This window comes from Oncorhynchus clarkii, chromosome 9 (genome assembly GCF_045791955.1).
Source record: "Oncorhynchus clarkii lewisi isolate Uvic-CL-2024 chromosome 9, UVic_Ocla_1.0, whole genome shotgun sequence".
NCBI lineage: Eukaryota > Metazoa > Chordata > Actinopteri > Salmoniformes > Salmonidae > Oncorhynchus > Oncorhynchus clarkii.
Window position 1 is genome coordinate 49,325,582 of NC_092155.1, and position 23,835 is coordinate 49,349,416.

Below are 23,835 nucleotides of genomic sequence, written 5' to 3' on the forward strand. Positions count from 1 at the left end.
GGAGAGATTTTAGTGCCAATTTTTTCAATAACTTTGAATTCATGTAAAATTCTAAATTATTTGCAGATAAAAATCACTCCATATCGATCAAACTGCTCTTTGCTCACCCACACATGTCCTGAGGTCGTCGTCCAGGTGGTAACCGTGGTGACAGCTGCAGACAGGTCCAAGGGTGGAGTGTTGGCACTTTTGGGAACAGCCTCCGTTGGTAGTCTCACAACCATTCACGATCTCCATCTCGATTCCTTAAGAGAAAGAAATATGGCCGCATGCCCAGAATATAGGATTATCATTGCATTGTGAAGTTCTGCTGATCTGCGCAGACATTCGAACTAGCATTAGAGTTGAATGAGAAAAATTGGGAGTTGACAAAGTGAATAACAGGACTGAGAATGAATGGGAATTGACTGAGTGAATGAGAGTTGACAAAATGAATGTGAGTTGACTGAAAGAGAATGGGAGTTGACTGATAGTGAATAACAGTTGAATGAGAGTGAACGTGAGAAGACTGAGAAAGAATGTGAGTTGACTGAGGGTGATTGGGAGTTGACTGAGTGAATGAGAGTTGAAAGAGAGAATGGAAGTTGACTGAGTGAAAATGATAGTTGACAGAGTGAATGGGAGTTGACTTACGATAGCATTTCCTGCCATCGGCACCCAACTCGTATGCTGGGTTACAGACACAGGTGAAGGAGCCCCGGGTGTTATGGCAACCGTGGGCACAAGCAGTTTTGTCGGTCTCACACTCATCAATGTCTGGGACAAACACACACACACACAACTTTGAACTACTTGCTTTTTAGCATTATCATCATAATCCTCATCACCACCATAACCAATAAAATCATCACCAGACTCATTTAGCAAATGATGGATATTTACCTTCACAGTTTTTGCCATCCTGTGCCAGTATGTATCCAGGAAGACAGTTGCACTGAGCTCTTCCTCCGTCATTCTTGCAGGTGTGCATACAGCCCCCTTTTCTGTCTGCACAGGGGTTTCTTACTGAAATACAGTTACATGGGATGAGTACACACACAAACATTGAAAGAAACATTCACACACACACACACACACACACACACACACACACACACACACACACACACACACACACACACACACACACATTTCATAATATTCACTTGTCAGCCCTTCTCTCTCTCTGACTAATAGAGACGGCCCTGAATGTCTCAGTGCTTCTCCTTCCAATAGGGCGCTTCCCTTTTAATTCCCAATTAAATAGCCAGCATCAGCTGCTCAAAGTGGGGTGGTGATGGAGAAGCGAATGAGGATGTGTTCAACCCTCAGTTCCGAAGCTTCTTTACTCCGTTTGTTTTGTTGTATTTAAAAGTGTGCTTTGTAGCCTAGTCGCAAGTTTAACCAGGATCGGATCCACTCATTGCTTCTTTTGGACTACACATCTGTTGTTCTCTGTTGGTTCTTCATGGCCTTTCACCTCTGGAGATCTGTTGGCGGATTGGATTGGATTGTCTGACTGGCCGACTGACTAGAACTATTTTGCATACAGTATTTCGTTTGTTTTAGAGTGATGTATACCGTGATGATTTAAGACGTATTGAGATGTGATATTCTTCATGGTTGTGTGGTAAAATAGTTTATATTTTGATTGTATGATTGCGACTGGGTTTACGCTACACTTTATGAACGGACAAACATTGCGTGACTAAGGTATTTTCTGGAGGAATCAGAGCTCATTATTTGTTATATTATTATGTGTGTGATCATTTATGTTGGAAATACAACCCACGCGAAAGAACACAGTTGTTTTGAAGTTATTTCCAATGTTTTAAGGGTTTATGAAAAGTGTATGACCATCCTAACTTTTACATGAGTTCTTTGTATTGGTGTTGACTTGACAGACCAGACGGGACTCATTCCCTCCCAAACCAAAAGGGAAAATCAATATTTTCTCTGGTGGGCACAACCTACCTGGCACCCCTACAAACAATAACCTCAAGTCAAAACCGTTACAACATACACAGACTGACAGATACACACACGCACTTAATTTCCTCTTGCTAGCCCTTCTCCCCTGTGGATTTAAGAGAGTAAATGGGTAATGTGGTTAAATGGGGGTGTGGTTACTTTCTCTGTGCAGAACAGGCCATAATTACTTTCATGTCTGCACCCCTGAGGAGTGAATTTACAAGGAGCTCCACTTACTAGAAATTATGCACTTTAAAACTTTTTTGATTTTTTTCTTGGTAGTTAGTTGTTGATGTATGGAAGACGATGTTAGACAGTGCACATCTAGCTAAGCAAGAAATGGAGATGGCTTCATATATTGTAAAGGGACAGAAAATCAGAAAAGGTAGAAGATGTCCACATCTGCCCATAGATAGAATTGATACAGCAGTAACAATGTTACTTTTTCACAATGCAGGTTTGTTTGAAATCCACCCTAGGTGGATAACTATTTAATGCGTTTCTATATGTCGCTTTAGGATCAGGTTCGGTAACCATAACAACAGCGGAACTCTGGTAAGCCTCCTGATGATTGCATTAACCAGTCATTCTGCTGGCACGACAGACCATTGGTCAGAGGTCGCCAAGGCGATGACGGCCTAGTCGGACTGGTCTCTCTCTCAGACCTTGGAGTCTGATACAAGACAGGAGGAATTTCAAAGCCTGCCAAAGTGCACAGTAATTTAACATATAGGGTTATTACAGTGTTCACTCCCAAATAGCTGCATTCTCTATATTACATCCTAATATATTTATATAAAAGTATCCCCCGCTTTAGTGCTAAAATTGGGCTAATGCATGTCTGGTATCAAAACCATTTAATATAACTTCAATCCTATTGGATCTACAATAACATTGACATCTCTCAAAGTGCTTTTTTTTGTTGAAAATGTGAAATTCCAAGAATATTAAATACGTCCATATGTCTTTATATTTAAAATACGACATGATATATCTGAGATCTACTTGTCGACCACAATAAGAACCGTCTGAAGTTAAAGGATCTGAGCTGCCAATGGGCTTTGGGTAAGGACTGAGGACTGCCAGGCACGATGTCTGAAGCCAACCACTACAGCACAGCTGTATCCTCTATCTACTGTATCTTTAGCAGGAGGAAATCTGGGTGCTATAGTTTGGCCTAGTAGTCATTAACACAAGCTAGTAAGTACAGTATCGATGAACATAATCAGTGCCGTCTCCAGCCTTTAAGTACGTTTGAAATTCATTGCAAGCCATGAAACGCCTTTATGCGGTCAAACGCCTTTATGCGGTCATACCAAATTGGCATGGGAAAAAACGATGGCCACATGTACATTTGAGTTTGTTTTAAAGTGCTACTTTTATGAGGATGCAGTGTTTGTCCACGGTTTTCATGAGCCTTGTTTGAGAAAATAATGTGGAGTTGGTACAGAAAACACCAGGCTGGAGTTAAAGTCACGGAATTGCATCAGGTTTATTCGGCCCCACGACAGGACAGACAGACAGACAGACAGACAGACAGACAGACAGACAGGAAGTGAGCTGTTGAAGCACAGACCACAAAGCCAACACAGTCAACACAGTCCGCACAGTCAACACAGCCAACGAAGTCAACACAGCTAGCATAGCCAGCACAGTCAGCATTTTGTAATTTCACCTCATCCCTGACATGGCAAACAAAGACAAAAAAGTTTGTGCTGCATGGAGATTCAAGGCCAAGATGGACTGAGAAATTGCGTGCATAACCACATCCACTATAAAGTTTCGGCACAACAGTGCAGTAACATTGATTTCATTGTTTTTGAAAAAACTAGCCTAATGCGACACCGCATGGTGGATCATTGCTATCAGTCAACCACAGAACACACGTGTGAGCCATGCAACACATCTAGATAAACAACCATCAACCTGATCTGTGTCTGGACATGACTTTATGATTCATATTGAACATATGGAATATTACACGGACAGAATTTTTTTTTATGGCAGTCTAGCGGCACTTACGTATGCAGTGTTTGCCGTCCTCTGCGAGCTGATAGTTGGGTCTGCAGCGACACTGGTAGTGAGCCGGGGACAGTTGCACACAGTTCTGCTCACAGCTTCCATTGCTGACGGCACAGGATCGGACGGCTGGAGACAAACACGCAGAGAGAGCGACAACAGATCAACAATTAAAGGTGATGTATAGTACACAAATAAAGTTGATTTATTATCATACGAAGAAAGAATACCTGTTTTGATGCTCTCAAAGTCTAATGCAGACAGACACAATTTGACCACTATTGTTTTTTGTTTCCGATGACCTACATTGACACAGGCCCAGAGTTTTTCATGAGAGCAGGATAAACTCCTGGCCCTAACAATGACTAGTAATTGTTATGAACATTACAAGTACAGTAGGTCTGCTTTCTCTGACAGCAGGAGCAAGTGTTCGTCTATGTTTTCTCACAAAGAGCGAGACACCACAAGTTATTTTCAAACATTGGATGTATCATAACCCAAGGTGAACTGTATCTCTTTATGAGAAGTAGATCCTCCATTTTCATTTGGATGAACTTTCAAAACAAAAACAAAAATGTACCCCATCTCCACTCCACCCTTGGAATGTGATGGTCGCAGACACAGTCCCCTCTGCTCCAATCTGTTTCCCCTTCAATTGCTATCTCGGAAGAAAAGCCCAATAACAACATGGAGAGAAATGCCGGAGATAATTCATTTTTTGCCGCTCCATCAGCGAGCCATCGTGTTGGGCCGATAAGCGTACGGACAGCAGGGGGTACTTACGTGGCTCATTGCAGTGGACCTTGTACAGAAACAACCCCTGCCGCTAACCTCTAGGCCATTGGAACCTTATGTACAGTATATCTGACAGGAATGGATAGATATAAGCAATATGGTAGTGGCTTAACCAATATTGCTTACACCTAGTCCTGTCAGATCTACTAAAGTACCTAAAGTGGTATAGGGGAAATGGGTTGTTTCTGGACAGGGCCTATGTTTATGGAGGAAAGCCATGAGATTATCAGTGGAAAGTATCAGGTCTTCCCCTGACTGGCAAAGTGCCCAGGGGAAGCCAACATGAGTCAGTGAACAATGTTGCTTGGGAAGATAGATTGCCCATTTGCTCCCCATTGTTTGTAAATCAATCAACACTCCACATAGCCAATATGTGAGTCAGGTGCGATATAGCGTTGGTCCAAGTTTCACTGATTCTCAAAGAACAATGATCATTTTCCTAATGATGGATGAGTTGGCTCTTTTGACTGTGCTAAAATCCAATGAGACTGACTGTCTGCAGTTAGCTTCTATAGTACTTGCTCCTGGTTTCAGGAGGAATCACAGGAACAGAGCTCTTAGTGGAGGGAGGCTCCAGAGCACTCTAGTGTGAAGAGGGAGAGAGACATGCTTTCCTGGCCGGTTTGGTTCATCTGGGAATGCTAGGGGAATGCTAGGGGAATGCTAGGGGACAGTTGAGACTACTTAGGGCTCATAATCTAAAAGGCCAGACGTACATGGGTCGACACTTTGTTCAGGGAAAGGGAGGACTTCATTGAAAGGAAATGAAGCATTATCAAGAGTGAGTCTTTAATTTAAACTTTTGCGAAGTAGGATCACACTACTCATGCTTTTTTCAGTAAGCCATATCACACACAGTTTGTTAGGGATATCTTATGTTTTCTACTGTTTGGAGCATCCTTGAGTTCATCAGCTGCCTTTCATTTAAAGGAGGAAAATGAGGCCTGGTGAAAAACAATGTGAGAATGACGAGGCGGTTTGTTTGACACATCACACCATCAGAGGTTTCTGTGCCTTCAAAGCAGCCTGATTAAAATCTAAATAAATAACTCTATTGATTCTGCGCTTCTGGACTGCACACAGATGATGTGCATAAGACTACAGGGGATCTAAAATGAGCGCGTGTGTCAAAGCCTCTTCAATGGTGAAAAGGGAAAGCAATGTGATTGAAAGTCTTTGTAGTTGAGCTGAGAGGACAGCATTTGGGGTGGCCAACCCTGGAAAGCTCTATGTGGTGCACATTTTGTTCCAGCTCAGCTTTAACAGTAACACAATTGTTTCTACTAAATAGCTGTAAGACCTTGATTAGCTGAACCAGGTATGTTAGTGCCAGGCTGGAACAAAAGCCTGCACACCCAGTAGCTCTCCAGGAAAAGGGGTTGGCCACCTGCACTCTAAGTCATCACTCTGCAGAATTCTATTCACAAACTGAGGTAGTGTAATGTAGGGCCCATTTGGAGTATCTCTGTGGTAATTACTCATTGAAAAATAACAGGCACACTAACATTTCATCCAGACCAGCTCTGGTCAAAGCCAACTGTGTTTCAACAGGCCTCGGGGCTTCCCACCCACTGGGCACATACTTGTTGAATAAACGTTGTTTCCACATCATTTCAATGAAATTACGTTAAACCAATGTGGAAAAGACGTTGAATTGACGTCTGGCCCGCTGTGCGGTAATGCTCCCTAATCAATCAGAGAGAGAGAGAGTTATCCTGACACGCTGTTGTTGTGTGAATTAAAATAAGCTTTCTGATGCATCACTGGAACTTGCAGAGGAAAACAGATGAGATATAAGCGAGAGAGTGACAGGGCTGCTGGGGAACAGTGGGAAAGCTTGTCTTCTGCCAGCACAACAGACTCTTTGATTCCCCCTTTTGACACAAGCAGAAGGTGGAGACCCCTCTTTCACTGCTTTGATGTGAGTCCCAGCTTCTCCCGTGGCCTAGCTTCCAGATGGTGAGGGCAACAACAGAATACATCCACGTTGGACCACATCCACCTGATTCATCCCAAACCTCCCTCACACCCTTCACCCCTTTGACCTCAGGTAACCCCTCCACACCCTCCCCTGGATCTTACCGATGCAAGTCCGGCCATCTGTGTGCAGACGGGTGCCCGGGTTGCACTCGCAGTAGTACGAGCCCCTGGTGTTGACACATCGGTGCTGGCAGCCCCCATTATAGACCTGACACTCATCAATATCTGTGGGAGAGAAATGACAAATCAGTGTAATCACTCGTTAATAGTAAAGAACAGTACATTGTGGTGGAACAGCTCTGCCTAAGCCCAAGGCCGGCATTATGAGCGGGGCTTAGGGGGCCTGGCCTGCCCTATCGTACCTTGGAATATTGATAATTTATTTGACCGAGATGCGCACCGATAGAAAGACCTATCAATCTCAGATAAATCATCCAAGCGAGCAAAACAGCGCCCCTCTGTCTCAGTATGTGTAGCCCATGTACAGTCGTGGCCAAAAGTTTTGAGAATGACACAAATATTAATTTCCACGAAGTTTGCTGCTTCAGTGTCTTTAGATATTTTTGTCAGATGTTACTATGGAATTCTGAAGTATAATTACAAGCATTTCATAAGTGTCAAAGGCTTTTATTGACAATTACATGAAGTTGATGCAAAGAGTCTTTGCAGTGTTGACCCTTCTTTTTCAAGACCTCTGCAACTTCTGGGCCACATCCTGACTGATGGCAGCCCATTCTTGCACAATCAATGCTTGGAGTTTGTCAGAATTTGTGGGGTTTTGTTTGTCCACGCGCTTCTTGAGAATTGACCACAAGTTCTCAATGGGATTAATGTCTGGGGAGTTTCCTGGTCATGGACCCAAATTATCGATGTTTTGTTCCCCGAGCCACTTAGTTTTCACTTTTGCCTTATGGCAAGATACTCTATCATGCTGGAAAATGCATTGTTCGTCACCAAACTGTTGCTGGATTGTTGGGAGAATTTGCTCTCTAAGGATGTGTTGGTACCATTCTTTATTCATGGCTGTGTTCTTAGGCAAAATTGTCAGTGAGCCCACTCCCTTGGCTGAGAAGCAACCCCACACATAAATGGTCTCAGGATGCTTTACTGTTGGCATGACACAGGACTGATGGTAGCACTCACCTTGTCTTCTCCGAACAAGCTTTTTCCGGATGCCCCAAACAATCGGAAAGGGGATTAATCAGAGAAAATGACTTTACCCCAGTCCTCAGCAGTCCAATCCCTGTACCTTTTGCAGAATATCAGTCGGTCCCTGATGTTTTTCCTGGAGAGAAGTGGCTTTTTTGGGGCCCTTCTTAACTCCATGCCATCCTCCAAAAGTCTTTGCCTCACTGTGCTTGCAGATGCACTCACACCTGCCTGCTGCCATTCCTGAGCAAGCTCTGTACTGGTGGTGCCCCGATCCCGCAGCTGAATCAACTTTAGGAGACAGTCCTGGCACTTGCTGGACTTTCTTGGGCGCCCTGAAGCCTTCTTCACAACAATTGAACCGCTCTCCTTGAAGTTCTTGATGATCCGATAAATGGTTGATTTATGTGCAATCTTACTGGCAGCAATGTCCTTGCCTGTGAAGTCCTTTTTGTGCAAAGCAATGATGACGGCACGTGTTTCTTTGCAGTTAACCATTGTTGACAGAGGAAGAACAATGATTCCAAGCACCGCCCTCCTTTTGAAGCCACCAGTCTGTTATTCGAACTCAATCAGCATGACAGAGTGATCTCCAGCCTTGTCCTCGTCAACACTCACACCTGTGTTAACAAGAGAATCACTGACATGATGTCAGCTGGTCCTTTTGTGGCAGGGCTGAAATTCAGTGGAAATGTTTTTTGGGGATTCAGATAATTTGCATGGCAAAGAGGGACTTGCAATTAATTACAATTCATCTGATCACTCGTCATAACATTCTGGAGTATATGCAAATTGCCAACATACAAACTGAGGCAGCAGACTTTGAAATTAGTATTTGTGTCATTCTCAAAACGACTGTACTGTATCTGATGCTGTCTGGACAAAATGAGTATGGCATTAGCTTGAAGGGGGGGCCCTTGAGACCCAGCAGTTCTATTTGGAAAAAAAAATGTGTGCAGCACTTGCAGACATCGGAGGTCCCATGAAAGAAAAAGTGCACCCTATTTAAATCAAATATCCTTCCAACTGATTTGTTCTGGCACCAGTCCTGCCTAAGCACCAGAAGCCCTGCAGGCCACTTACAGAGAAGCCATTGGACACACACAGAGCAATCAGCAATAAATACAGGCGCATGCCAATCTCACAGGGCCAGGAGGTAACTGGAGACAGATGGACGAAGGCCAGGACAGTTAGCAAAGAAAGTACTGGAGGGCTGGTAAACACACACACACACACACACACACACACACACACACACACAACCAGCCCTCTAACCACAGAAGTCCTACGGCATTTTGACAACGCTTGTACTTCAAGCGACCTGTCTTGTAGGACGTAGAACTCATATTAAAATTGTAATATTCCAGACCATCAGCCATTTAACAATGAAAACATACTTCCTATTTTTTATATGACTCTCCATGAATAAGGCAGAATAATTAGCTAGCTACACTGAACAAAAATATAAACGCAACATGTAAAGTGGTGGTCCCATGTTTCATGAGCTGAAATAACAGATCATAGAAATGTTCCATATACACAAAAAGCGTATTTCTCTCAAATGTTGTGCACGAATTTGTTAACTTCTTATGGCTGGGGAGAAGTATTGAGTAGCTTGCATGAATAAGGTGCCCAAAGTAAATGGCCTGCTCCTCAGTCTCAGTTGCTAATATATGCATATTAGTATTATATAGAAAACACTCTGAAGTTTCTAAAACTGTTTGAATGATGTCTGTGAGTATAACAGAACTCATATGGCAGGCAAAAACCTGAGGAGAAATCAAAACAGGAAGTGAGAAATCTGAGGCTGGTCCGTACTCAACACAGTTCCCATTGAAACCTGCTTGAGATATTAATGATGTTGCACTTCCTAGGGCTTCCACTAGATGTCAACCGTCTATAGAAATGTGAATGAGGCTTCTACTGTGTTGTGGGACTGAATGACAACAGAATGAATCAGGTGTCTGGCAGTCAGCCATTATCTGGCTGCGTGCATTGCACATGATAGCGACCTGCGTTCCATGGCTCCTGAAAACACAAAGGAATACTCCGGTTGGAACTTTATTGAAGATTAATATTAAAAACATCCTAATGATTGATTCTGTACTTAGTTTGAAATGTTTCTTTGACCTGTAATATAACTTTTTTAAGATTTTGTCTGACCAGAACGAGCGTTTGGATATGTATACCAAACGCGCTAACAAAAGTAGCTAATTGGACATAAATAACGGACATTATCGAACAAATCAAGCATTTATTGTGGACCTGGGATTCCTTGGAGTGCATTCTGATGAAGATCCTCAAAGGTAAGGGAATATTTAGCATGTCATTTATGGTTTATGTTGACTACAACATGGCAGCTATTTTGACTTGATTGTTCTGAGCGCTGTCTCAGATTATTGCATGGTTTGCTTTTTCAGTAAAGTTTTTTTGAAATCTGAGAGAGCGGTTACATTAAGGAGAGGTATATCTATAATTCCATGTGTATAACTTGTATTATCATCTACATTTATGATGAGTATTTCTGTTGAATTGATGTGGCTATGCAAAATCACTGGCTGTTTTTGGAAATAGTGAAAATAACGTGCCAATGTGAACTCAGATTTTGTTTTATAAATATGAACTTTATCAAACAAAACATACATGTATTGTGTAACATGAAGTCCCATGAGTGTCATCTGATGAAGTGGTTTTTGTGACTCCTCTCTCTGGATGGAAAAATGGCTGTGTTTTATTGTGACTCGGTGCTGACCTAACATAATCGTTTGTGGTGCTTTCGCCGTAAATCCTATTTGAAATCGGACACTGTGGTGAGATTAACAACAAGAATACCTTTAACAGGTGCAGGTGCACCTTGTGTTGGGGACAATAGAAGGCCACTTTAAAATGTGCAGTTTTGTCACACGACACAATGCCACAGATGTATCAAGTTTTGAGGGAGCAATTGACATGCTGACGGCAGGAATTCTCACCAGCAGTTGTTGCCAGAGAATTTAATGTTAATTTCTCTACCATAAGCTGCTTCCAACATAATTTTAAAGAATTTTGTATTATGTCCAACCGGCCTCAGAACCGTAGACCATGTGTATGGCGTCATGTGGGCGAGTGGTATGCTGATGTCAACGTTGTAAACAGAGTGCCCCATGGTGGCGCTGGGATTATTGTATAGGCAGGCATAAACTACAGACAACAAACACAATTGCATTTTATCAATGGCAATTTGAATGCACAGAGATACCGTGACGAGATCCTGAGGCCCATTGTCATGCCATTCCTACACACCGCCATCACCTCATGTTTCTGCATGATAATACACAGCCCCATGTCGCATGGATCTGTACACAATTCCTGGAAGCTGAAAATATCCCAGTTCTTCCATGGCCTGCATACTCACCAGACATGTCACCGATTGAGTTTGGGATGCTCTGGCTCGATGTGTAAAACAGCTTGTTCCCGCCAATATCAAGCAACTTCACACAGTCATTGAAGAGGAGTGGGACAACATTCCACAGACCACAATCAACAGCCTAATCAACTCTATGCGAAGAAGATGTGTAGCACTGCATGAGGCAAATTGGTGGTCACGCCCCTACTTTTTTTTAAAGGTATCTGTGACCAACAGATGCATAACTGTATCCCCAGTCATGTGAAAACCATAGATTAGGGCCTAGTGAATTGATTTAAATTGGCTGATTTCCTTATATGACCTGTAACTCAGTAAAATCTTTGAAATTGTTGCATGTTGCGCTTATACTGAATGATTAAACACGTTGTGACAGCGATTTAATAGTTTGCAAATTTGAGAAAAAAATGATCAAAGTGGTGGCTATCTCCTGCACAAATTCTGTGCAAGGAAGTCGGTCTCCAGTGCTGTGACTTAATCATCCAGTTCCTCTCCATAACAACCAGTTTTATCTGTCCTTCACAGGCCAGAGGTCAATGATTCCCTTACAAAAATATATTGCGGTTTTGAAACTACAGTTAAAGTGCAGTAACTGCTGTCGATTGTGGTATTTTGGACGCAGTAATTGCAGAATATCTGCAGTGTACTGCAGTTGAACTGCAGTTATACTGCACTTACTGCACTACTAACTACTAACTACAGTTACACTGCTAAATTACTGCAGTAAGAACATTTTTATTTTGGATGCAGTATTTGTAGCATACTGTGGTTATAATTCACTCACTAACTGCAGTTGTATTCCAGTGTACTGCAGTTATACTGCACTCTGACTGCAATCTTTTTTCATAAGGGTTCTCTGTGCCTCTATTAAAACTTTATCCAGAGGATCCTATGACATTAAGTGTCCTTCAGGGGCCCGTTTGAAGACATTCTCTTCTGGATATCACCGCTTCAAAGAGCACTACCATAGGGAAAATACATACTCAGCACAAACCTGCAGCTATCAAAAACGTAATAGTTTCCTGCAGAGTAGATTTAGCTCTATAAGCTACACATTTGTTCTTCTAAGGAGCCACATCCATACAATGCACAAGATACATATTGCAGAAAAAAGCAGTCATAACAAATACAGTATGTCACTATGAAGAGAGTTGCTGACTCCATCAAAGCAATGAAGTGACATTTTCTTAATAAGACGAGAGCTTCTTCCCCATTCAAGATTTATGGAGAACAAACATGGTTTCCTTAGTTTCTTTGAAATACAGCCATCGTTCCACAATGTCAAGTCCAGTAGCATTCCACGACACGCTTTACTGTTATCATTTCAAGGCACTGTGGTCACACGGCTCGCCTTTCAAGCCTATGAGAAACCATCTGTGACGCAGACATCCCCTACTTCCAACTTCAACAAAACCAGAGACCACCAAAACAAGACGAATGTCAGAATGAGAGATAGGCTATGAGGAGGTATTTGGCTTTTGAAACAAAGACCGTTGGATGTCCTCTGATGTCCTCTGTCTTCTGGTCTGGAGCTATATTAGGGTCCACTTGGGGGCAAGGCCTGAAAGAGCCTTCAGAGGACGTTACTAAAGCCGGAAGGAAAGGTCTGGCTTCGGGCCTCAAGAGGCCCAGGAGTGAAGAGTGGCCCAGTTGCCATTAAAACTGGACATTGTGATAAGCAGTAAATGCCTGAAGTGATCAGCCAAATTATGTTTACTCGATTTATCTTGGTACCATAAGGGATTTGGAGTTACAGCAAAGTTCAATCTATGTATCAATCTGTACGGAACAAAAATTTAAACGCAACATGGAACAATTTCAATGGTTTTACTGAGTTACAGTTCATATAAGGAAATCAATCAATTGAAATACATTCATTAAGCCCTAATCTCTGGATTTCAGATAACTGGGCAGGGATGCAGCCATGGGTGGGCCTGTTAGGGCGTAAGTCTACCCACTTGGGAGCCAGGTCCACCCACTGGGGAGCCAGGCCCAGCCAATCAGAATGACTTTATTACAGAAATAAATATTCCCCAGTTTCATCAGCTGTCCGGGTGGCTGGTCTCAGACGATCCCACAGGTGAAGAATCAGGATGTGAAGGTCCTGGGCTGGTGTGGTTACACGTGGTCTGCGGATGTGATGACGGTTGGAAGTACTGCTAAATTCTCTAAAACATCGTTGGAGGTGGCTTATGGTAGAGAAATTAACATTCAATTCTTTGCAGTCAGCATGCCAATTGCACGCTCTCTCAAAACGTGAGACATCTGATGCATTGTGTTGTGTGACGAAACTGCACATTTTAGAGGTGGCATTTTATTGTCACCAGCACATGGTGCACTTGTGTAAGGATCATGCTGTTTTATCAGCTTCTTGATATGCCACACCTGTCAGGTGGATGGATTATCTTGGCAAAGGAGAAATGCTAACAGGGAAGTAAACTCATTTGTGCACAAAATTTGAGAGAAATGTGCATTTTGTGCATATGGAACATTTCAGCTCATGAAACATGGTACCAACACTTTACATGTTGCGTTTATATTTTTGCTCAGTATATATTTGAACATTTGGACAAATATCAAATCCAACAAAAACCTTGCTGCCAGCCAATGCAAACAAATGTACACATGAGAGAATATTTGCATTACATGTAGAATTTGGCCAAGTAATCCACGTGGGGGGGGTCATTGCTACGGCATTTAATCACTTTCCTCCAAGAAAGCCTTGCAGCCAAGAGACTCTTAGTGCCAGACGTTATCTGTTTCACATGGCCAGGAGCGTGTAATAGTTCTGCCCAAAATGTGGAGCTCAGAGACCCATTTACAGCATGTTAATGTATAAGGATTTGAACATCTTGCTACTTTTCACAGCCAAGGGACAATTTACTGCTGAAGGGCCTTGAGACCAATTGGATAGAGAGAGAATCCAAATAAAAACAAAGATATGTCTGGATTAATTAGTGGAACGGCAAGAGATGAAAGCAGAAAAATAACACAAAGAGGGTGAGAAATTAATGGTCAGGGACCTTAGTTTCATTGCTTTAACCATCAGGAGCCAAACAAGGAGTTACTCAAAGTGAAACACTCATATTTCAAGTTGACTGACACATATCACCAACTGTTATACATATAGAATCCAATTATGGATAATAAGAAAAAACACAACGTCATGATTCTTCCATGCTCTACCATATGGCCATTTTCATACAGTATATGTAGACACTGGTATGGTGCTGGAGATAATGAATATAAGGTTGACAAACTGTGGAATATTGCCGTTTGACAGTGATGGCACGAGTGGCCTGTCTTGAAAAACACAAAGCAGTGCCAGACAACCCCATTCGGGCGATGTAAGGTAGAGGAGGGTAATGTAGGGTATAAGAGTACAGTCAATAGGGGTACTAGACTGCAGCTTTGATTAAACGTCAGTCTCCCTCTGACAGACAAAGACAAGCGTGTCCAGACAGCTCAACAGACAGTCTGGCACACTCTCTGAGGCAGCCCATGATGATAAAAGGGCTCATCAGAAGCCTTACTTGCATTCAGGACTATTGTGATGATGATTAAAGTCCTGCAAATTCTACTCCAGGAGATAAATAACTATGTCTGACCCCTGAGGTCCACCGTACTCTGATGGCGAGCAGCCTTGTGCTGATGGGGCGTCTGAGCTGATATACAGTAGGCACTACTAATTTATCTCACATTGCGCTGGAAACCCCATTTACATTCTGCCGGCAAGATATCTGGGTTGTCAATCATTGTCTTAAGGAGGTAGGCACTTTGACATGCTATATGTTTTTCTCCCCCAATCGACAAAGGCACGAGTTCCTTTTTACCAAACAAAACAATTGAGAGACTAAAAAATAAGGGAGGGGAGGGTAACCGCATGAACTTTTCTTCACATTACAACTGAACTAAATCTGCTCTAAGCGCCAGTTCCATAACCTTATATCCTCTAGATAATTACAGGGTGAAACATGAAGATGAATCTCAAACGAAACGTTGGCAGACAAAATGGCTGTTCACGGGTCATGAATGTTAAGCCTCCACAACAAAGTGGTCAGTACACATTTCAATTTGAGAGATGATAGCTGTTTCCACATGTTATCAATCATATGGCTTAGAGTAATTCTATTAAGCTGCTAGCATATGCAAGACGTGACAGGTTTTTATAAGACGCAGCCAACAGGAAGATCAAATCCAAAGCCACATCAACACTGATGGAAAATGGGGATTCATGAAACATGCCACGCAGACTTTACACACTGGCGTACACTGGCGTACCCGCTCAACACAAGTTCACTCGCAGGCACACACGCTCAGACATCACAATTTTTAATAATAAATCCCTTTTAACTTCCGGCGCCGACAGAGATGGCCGCCTCGCTTCGCGTTCCTAGGAAACTGTGCAGTATTTTTTTTTTTTTTACGTGTTATTTCTTACATTGGTACCCCAGGTAATGTTAGGTTTCATTACATACAGTCGGGAGGAACTACTGAATATAAGAGCAACGTCAAATCACCATCAATACGACCAGGAATATGACTGTCCCGAAGCGGATCCTGTGTTTTGCCTTCCACCCAGGACAATGGATCGGATCACAGCCGGCGACCCAAAACAACGACGCCGAAAAAGGGGCAAACGAAGCGGTCTTCTGGTCAGGCTCCGGAGACGGGCACATCGCGCACCACTCCCTAGCATACTACTCGCCAATGTCCAGTCTCTTGACAACAAGGTTGATGAAATCCGAGCAAGGGTAGCATTCCAGAGAGACATCAGAGACTGTAACGTTCTTTGCTTAACGGAAACATGGCTCACTCGAGAGACGCTAACGGAGTCGGTGCAGCCAGCTGGTTTCTTCACCCATCGCGCTGACAGAAAGAGATGTGGTGTGATCATAACAACATACAGAAACTCAAGTCCTTCTGTTCACCTGACTTAGAATTCCTCACAATCAAATGTCGACCGCATTATCTACCAAGGGAATTCTCTTTGATTATAATCACAGCCATATATATTCCCCAACACCACCCGATGTCACAGGAAGGGCATAAAGATCATCAAGGACAACAACCACCCAAGCCACGGCCTGTTCACCCCTCTATCATCCAGAAGGCGAAGTCAGTACAGGTGCATCAAAGCAGGGACCGAGAGACTGAAAAACAGCTTCTATCTCAAGGCCATCAGACTGTTAAACAGCCATCACTAACCTTGAGTGGCTGCTGCCAACATACTGACTCAACTCCAGCCACTTTAGTATCGGAAATTGATGTAAAAAATGTATCACTAGCCACTTTAAACAATGCCACTTAATATAATTTTTACATACCCTACATTACTCATCTCATATGTATATACTGTACTCTATATCATCTACTGCATCTTGCCATCTTATGTAATACATGTATCACTAGCCACTTTAAACTATGCCACTTTATGTTTATATACCCTACATTACTCATCTCATATGTATATACTGTACTCTATACCATCTACTGCATCTTGCCTATGCCGTTCTGTACCATCACTCATTCATATATCTTTATGTACATATTCTTTATCCCTTTACACTTGTGTGTATAAGGTAGTAGTTGTGGAATTGTTAGGTTAGATTGCTCGTTGGTTATTACTGCATTATCGGAACTAGAAGCACAAGCATTTCGCTACACTCGCATTAACATCTGCAAAAGGGGGTGCGAATCAATATTAGGAAGGTATTCCTGAAGTGTTCTACATTCAGTGTATACTAGCCTATTTCAGTGAATTAAAGGACATACTACACTGCATACAGTACAAACTGTTCATTCGGAAAGTATTCAGACCCCTTGACTTTTTCCACATTTTGTTACATTACAGCCTTATTCTAAAGTGGATTAAATAGTTTTTTCCCCTTATCAATCTACACACAATACCCCATATTGACAGAGAAATAAATGTGTTTTTTTTAAAGATTTTATTTTATAAACAAAAATATCACATTTACAAAAGTATTCAGACCCTTTACTCAGTAATTTGTGGAAGCACCTTTGGCAGCGATTACAGACTCGAGTCTTCTTGGGTATGATGCTACAAGCTTGGCACCCCTGTATTTGGGGAGTTTCTCCAATTCTTCTCTGCAGATCCTCTCAAGCTCTGTTGGTTGGATGGGGAGAGTCGCTGCACAGCTATTTTCAGGTCTCTCCAGAGATGTTCGATTGGGTTCAAGTCCGGGCTCTGGCTGGGCCACTCAAGGACATTCAGAGACTTGCCCCGAAGCCAAACCTGCATTGTCTTGGCTGTCTGCTTAGGGTTGTTGTCCTGTTGGAAGGTGAACCTTCGCCCAAGTCTGAGGTTCTGAGTGCTCTGGAGCAGGTTTTCATCAAGGATATCTCTGTACTTTACTCCGTTCATCTTTCCCTCAGTCCTGACTAGTCTCCCAGTCCCTGCCGCTGAAAAACATCCTCATAGCATGATGCTGCCACCACCATGCTTCACTGTAGGGATGGCGCCAGGTTTCCTCTAGACGTGACACTTGGCATTCAGGCTAAAGAGTTCAATCATGGTTTCATCAGACCAGAGAATCTTGTTTCTCATGGTCTGAGAGTCTTTAGGTGTCTTTTGGCAAACTCCAAGTGGACTGTCATGTGCATTTTACTGAGGAGTGTCTTCCATCTGGCCACTGTAACATAAAGGTCAGATTGGTGTAGTGCTGCAGAGATGGTTGTTCTTCTGGAAGGTTCTCCCATCTCCACAGAGGAACTCTGGAGCTCTGTCAGAGTGACCATCGGTTCTCGGTCACCTCCCTGACCAAGGCCCTTCTCACTCGATTGCTCAGTTTGGCCGGGCGGTCAGCTCTAGGAAGCGTCTTGGTGATTCCAAACTTCTTCATTTAAGAATGAAGGAGGCCACTGTGTTCTTGGTGACCTTCAACGCTGCATAAATGTTTGGGTACCCTTCCCCAGATCTGTGCCTCGACACAATCCTGTCTATGAACTTTACGGACAATTCCTTTGACCTCATGGCTTTGTTTTTGCTCTGACATGCACTGTCAACTGTGAGACCTTCTATAGACAGGTGTGTGCCTTTCCAAATAATGTCCAATCAATTGAATTTACCACAGGTGGACTCTATTCAAGTTGTAAAAACATCTCAAGGATGATCAATGGAAACAGGATGCACCTGAGCTCAATTTCGAGTCTCATGGCAAAGGGTCTGAATACTTATGTAAAGTTATTTCTGTTTTTTATTTTTAATACATTTGCAAACATTTTTAAAACCTGTTTTTGCTTTTTCATTATGAGGTGTTGTGTGTAGATTGATGAGGAAAAGTTTTTTTTAATCCATTTTAGAATAAGGCTGTAACGTAACAAAATATGGAAAAAGTCAAGGGGTCTGAATACTTTCCGAATTGACTGTAGTCTAGGGGAGACTGGGGTTAGTTGTCACAGCGGTAAATACTCCCAATCTAAATTGTGTAATATTTTTAAGGTTCAAATGTTTGAATTCTTTGAAAAAACATCCACCTGGTCAATTTGTGTTAGCATGACTAAACACTAAGGTGAGGGGAATTTATGTGTTTATCATAGAAAGAAAATAAATGCATGATTGGTATTTTCTTTGTAAATGTTTGAATTATGGGAGTATCTATGAACAATTATGTTTCTTGAAAAGAGGGAATAAAGAGCTACCTTTCCGGTCAAAAGTTTAAAATGTAGAAAATAGTCAAAATAAAGAAAAACCCTTGAATGAGTAGGGGTTCTAAAACTTTTGACCGGTAGTATATATTTGGTAGTATATATTTTGTGTGTGTGCTATAAAGAGCCCCCTTCATTTCTGTCACACACACCCACAAGTGTGCAAACACACGTATACACCCTACAAATGTTATTCTCACAGCATAAAATTCTGACTTTTGTTAGGAATATCAACAGACCAAATAAAGGAGTGGCTATTTCTAAGACTGTATGCTATAAGCTACTAGCAAACATTGTGACAGCCAACCCCATACTGTGTGACAACCAACCACGCGAGGGCACTGGTTGTTACAAGTGGACAGAGTGTGTTTGATGGCTTATAACTTCACGTTGGAATAAGATACGAGGATAAAAATCATCCCCATTTCAACCCAAGACCTTGTTCTTTATCCTAATATTGAAAAGTCAGATAGACTGGTGCTGTGAAATACACACGAGAGCAAAATGTGTGACAACCAACCTCTGTCTCCCCTAAATATTTACAGTGTATACAAAAGTGTGCCTCCCAAACAGTGTACCAATCGAGCACATGCAAACTCTACAGGCTAACGAAGACCACCTCCCCGAGAGATCGGCAAAGAATTTTAATAGCTGTGGCCCGTAGCGCTGACGGGAGGCTAAATTAATGCCCCTTGTGTGTGTGTGTGTGTGTGTGTGTGTGTGTGTGTGTGTGTGTGTGTGTGTGTGTGTGTGTGTGTGTGTGTGTGCGTGCATGCATTTGTGTCACTCACACACACGGTCAGCGAGGACATAAACAGCAGCACTGTTTCACACAGAATCATTAGAGCATGATTACACCACTGTGAGTAAAAGTGGGACATGATCTGGTATGATTGAAAAGCCAAATGTATGCAACAGCTTAGCATGGAGTAGGGGTTAAAGCATTTGCTCTGGTGCTGGAGCATTCTGGATATAGCCGAGTTAGGAAATGTATCTGGTGCACATACCTGGGGGTCAGTTGTGCATAGAGAGGTAGAGAGAGAGGTATAGAGGTCGACCGATTAATCGGAATGGCGGATTAATTAGGGCTGATTTCAAGTTTTCATAACAATCGGAAATCGGTAGTTTTGGACACCGATTTGGCAGATTTTTTTTTTTACGCCTTTATTTAATCTTTATTTAACTAGGCAAGTCAGTTAATTAAGAACACATTCTTATTTTCAATGACGGCCTAGGAACGGTGGGTTAACTGCCTCGTTCAGGGGCAGAACGACAGATTTTCCCCTTGTCAGCTCGGGGGATCCAATCTTGCAACCTTACAGTTAAGTAGTTCAACACCATAACCACCTGCCTCTCGTTGCACTCCACAAGGAGACTGACTGCCTGTTACGCGAATGCAGTAAGCCAAGGTAAGTTGCTAGCTAGAATTAAACTTATCTTATAAAAAACAATCAATCAATCATAATCACTAGTTAACTACACATGGTTGAAGATATTACTAGTTTATCTAGCGTGTCCTGGGTTGCATATAATCTGACTGAGCATACAGGCATACAAGTATCTGACTGAGCGGTGGTAGGCAGCAGCAGGCTCGTAAGCATTCATTCAAACAGCACTTTCGTGCGTTTTGCCAGCAGCTCTTCGTTGTGCATCAAGCATTGCGCTGTTTATGACTTCAAGACTATCAACTCCCGAGATGAGGCTGGTGTAACCAATGTGAAATGGCTAGCTAGTTAGCGGGGTGCAAGCTAATAGCGTTTCAAACGCCACTCGCTCTGAGACTTGGAGTGGTTGTTCCCCTTGCTCTGCATGGGTAACGCTGCTTCGAGGGTGGCTGTTGTCGTTGTGTTCCTGGTTCGAGCCCAGGGAGGAGCGAGGAGAGGGATGGAAGCTATACTGTTACACTGGCAATACTAAAGTGCCTATAAGAACATCCAATAGTTAAAGGTTATGAAATACAAATGGTATAGAGGGAAATAGTCCTATAATTCTATAATAACTACAACCTAAAACTTATTACCTGGGAATATTGAAGACTCATGTTGAAAGGAACCACCAGCTTTCATATGTTCTCATGTTCTGAGCAAGGAACTTAAACGTTAGCTTTCTTACATTGCACATATTGCACTTTTACTTTCTTCTCCAACACTTTGTTTTTGCATTATTTAAACCAAATTGAACATGTTTCATTATTTATTTGAGGGTAAATTGATTTTATTGATTTATTATATTAAGTTAAAATAAGTGTTCATTTAGTATTGTTGTAATTGTCATTATTTCAAATACATTTTTTAAAATCGTCCAATTAATCAGTATCGGCTTTTTTGGTCCTCCAATAATCGGTATCTCTATCGGCGTTGAAAAATCATAATCGGTCGACCTCTAGTAGAGAGAGAGAGGTATAGAGATTAATAATTAACAGTTTCAACATTGCTACATACCATGTTGCATTATTCAAGTGTGTTAACTTCTGTGCAGCATAAGTGGTGATACAGCCCAGACTCCCAATGAGTGCAGTGGTTCCTCATGTCAGGCTATAGCTAGCAATGAGTAAGTGGAGCAGTCAGACAAGAGGCATGAACAGTTCGCTCATGCTACAGGGGGCATCGACTGCACTGATAGACTTGATCCTCTCTCAATCAGTAGATGACGTGAGGCACATTTGACAGAAGAAAAGACAGAGAGAAAGAACAACTGCTGCAAGAGCATCAAACCACCCACTTGTGCTAGCCTAGCTGTTTACCATACAACAATCTCTGAATGTTGTATGGTGGCCATTAGTCTCTGCTGCTGTGGCCAACATCCCTCACAGTCATTCAGTGTTTATCTGGCCTCAAGTCACTGACCTCTCACCAACAGCCATGAAATTCGACTGACTAGCACAACACAACTCAGTTGTAATGTCCTAAACAGCTGCCCTGGGGTCTATCCCACACTCACAGCCAGCATCAACATGTTTGGAACTGGAACCACGACCAGAGATGGAACACACATGGCTCAGATCAAGTACGCAGTTTGGCAACCTACAAGACTGTGGTCCCCGGCATCCAATATCACAACATTTTTCAGGATTAGAGGTATGGAGTGCAGCCGAACCTTCGTTTTGGGAAGTAGCATTGGCGTGTGCGTGATTGCGGGCGTGTGTGTGCACACACGAATGTGTGTGCATGTGTGAGTGAGTTCTTGTGTGTGTCCATGCATGGGTGTGTGTGGTGCCAGGATCTCTTTGTGCTTGCCATACTCTTACTGGACAATGATAAGAGGCATTCAAAAAGCAACTGAACTCCTCCATCTGTCATAAATCAGGAGGATCACAGGAATTCACCAAGTCAAAGAAACTGCTGCATCTGCAGATTGAATATGCCAGGTAGTCTATAACTCTAATATCTAGTTGAAGGGTGTTTTCACACTTAGTCCCTTTCAGCCAATTTGTGTGGTTTGCTTAATTTTGGGGGCAGTGTGAACACTCCAAAGGAACTCAGACCCCTCAAAGAGCCCCTAAAGAGAACCGAACTGAACTGAGATCATATCGAGAGGTGGTCAAGTTCCCTTTTTTAGGGCAATGTGAAAACAAAGCCCCCCAGGTTCGCTTGTCATTAATCCTACACAACACACCTGACTACTGCAACACCTGTTCCCCTGCCATAAACCCTCACATTGATGCCACAAAAGAGAGAAGATGATGTGCATCAAGGATGCACAGGTTTTTAGTTCAAGATTACTTGTTTGCGATAATGTGATCTATAGGCTAAGAGAGCTTCATAAGCTGTGAGAAAAAAGATCACGAAGGACAACAACCACCGAGCCACTGCCTGTTCACCCCGTTATCATCCAGAAGGCGAGGTCAGTACAGGTGTATCAAAGCTGGGACCGAGAGACTGAAAAACAGCTTCTATCCCAAGGCCATCAGACTGTTAAACAGCCATCACTAACATTGAGTGGCTGCTGCCAACATACTGACTCAAATCTCTAGCCACTTTAATAATAAAAAATTGGATGAAATAAATGTATCACTTTAAACTATGCCACTTTATATAATGTTTACATACCCTACACTACTCATCTCATATGTATATATTGTACTCTATACCATCTACTGCATCTTTCCTATGCCGTTCGGCCATCGCTCATTCATATATATTTTTATGTACATGTTCTTATTCATTCCTTTACACTTGTGTGTATAAGGTAGTTGTTGTGAAATTGTTAGATGACTTGTTAGATATTACTGCATGGTCGGAACTACAAGCACAAGCATTTCGCTAAACTCACATTAACATCTGCCAACCATGTGTATGTGACAAATAAAATTGGATTTGATTTGAATAAGTAATTTTTTTAAAGCCATTTTGCCACAACTTTGGAAGTATGCTTGGGGTCAATGTCCATTTGGAAGACCCATTTGCGACCAAGCTTTAACTTCCTGACTGATGTGTTGAGATTTTGCTTCAATATATCCACATAATTTTCCTACTCATGGTGCCATCTATTTTGTGAAGTGCACCAGTCCTTCCTGCAGCAAAGCACCCCACAACATGATGGGATGGTGTTCTTCGGCTTGCAAGCCTCCCCCCTTTTCCTCCGAACATAACGATGGTCATTACGGCCAAACAGTTCTATTTTTGTTTCATCAGTCCAGAGAACATTTCTCCAAAAAGTATGATCTTTGTCCCCATGTGCAGTTACAAACCGTAGTTTGGCTTTTTATGGTGGTTTTGGAGCAGTGGCTTCTTCCTTGCTGAGTGGCCTTTCAGGTTATGTCGATATAGGACTCGTTTTACTGTGGATATAGATACTTTTGTACCCGTTTCCTCCAGCATCTTCACAAGGTCCTTTGCTGTTGTTCTGGGATTGATTTGCACTTTTCG

The 23,835-nt window shown here is 42.4% G+C and overlaps 1 protein-coding gene across 1 annotated transcript in view; it reads right to left on the bottom strand.

Moving 5' to 3' along the window:
* Nucleotides 1-23,835, bottom strand: part of LOC139416469 (multiple epidermal growth factor-like domains protein 6) — a 76,124-nt gene that overhangs the window by 47,997 nt on the left and 4,292 nt on the right. Inside the window, exons 2-6 of the mRNA XM_071165096.1 lie at nucleotides 6,847-6,969; nucleotides 3,973-4,098; nucleotides 883-1,005; nucleotides 634-756; nucleotides 108-245 (exon numbers count right to left, since the gene is read on the bottom strand). Of these exons, the coding sequence (XP_071021197.1) occupies nucleotides 108-245; nucleotides 634-756; nucleotides 883-1,005; nucleotides 3,973-4,098; nucleotides 6,847-6,969 (633 nt within the window). The remainder of the gene's footprint in view (nucleotides 1-107; nucleotides 246-633; nucleotides 757-882; nucleotides 1,006-3,972; nucleotides 4,099-6,846; nucleotides 6,970-23,835) is intronic.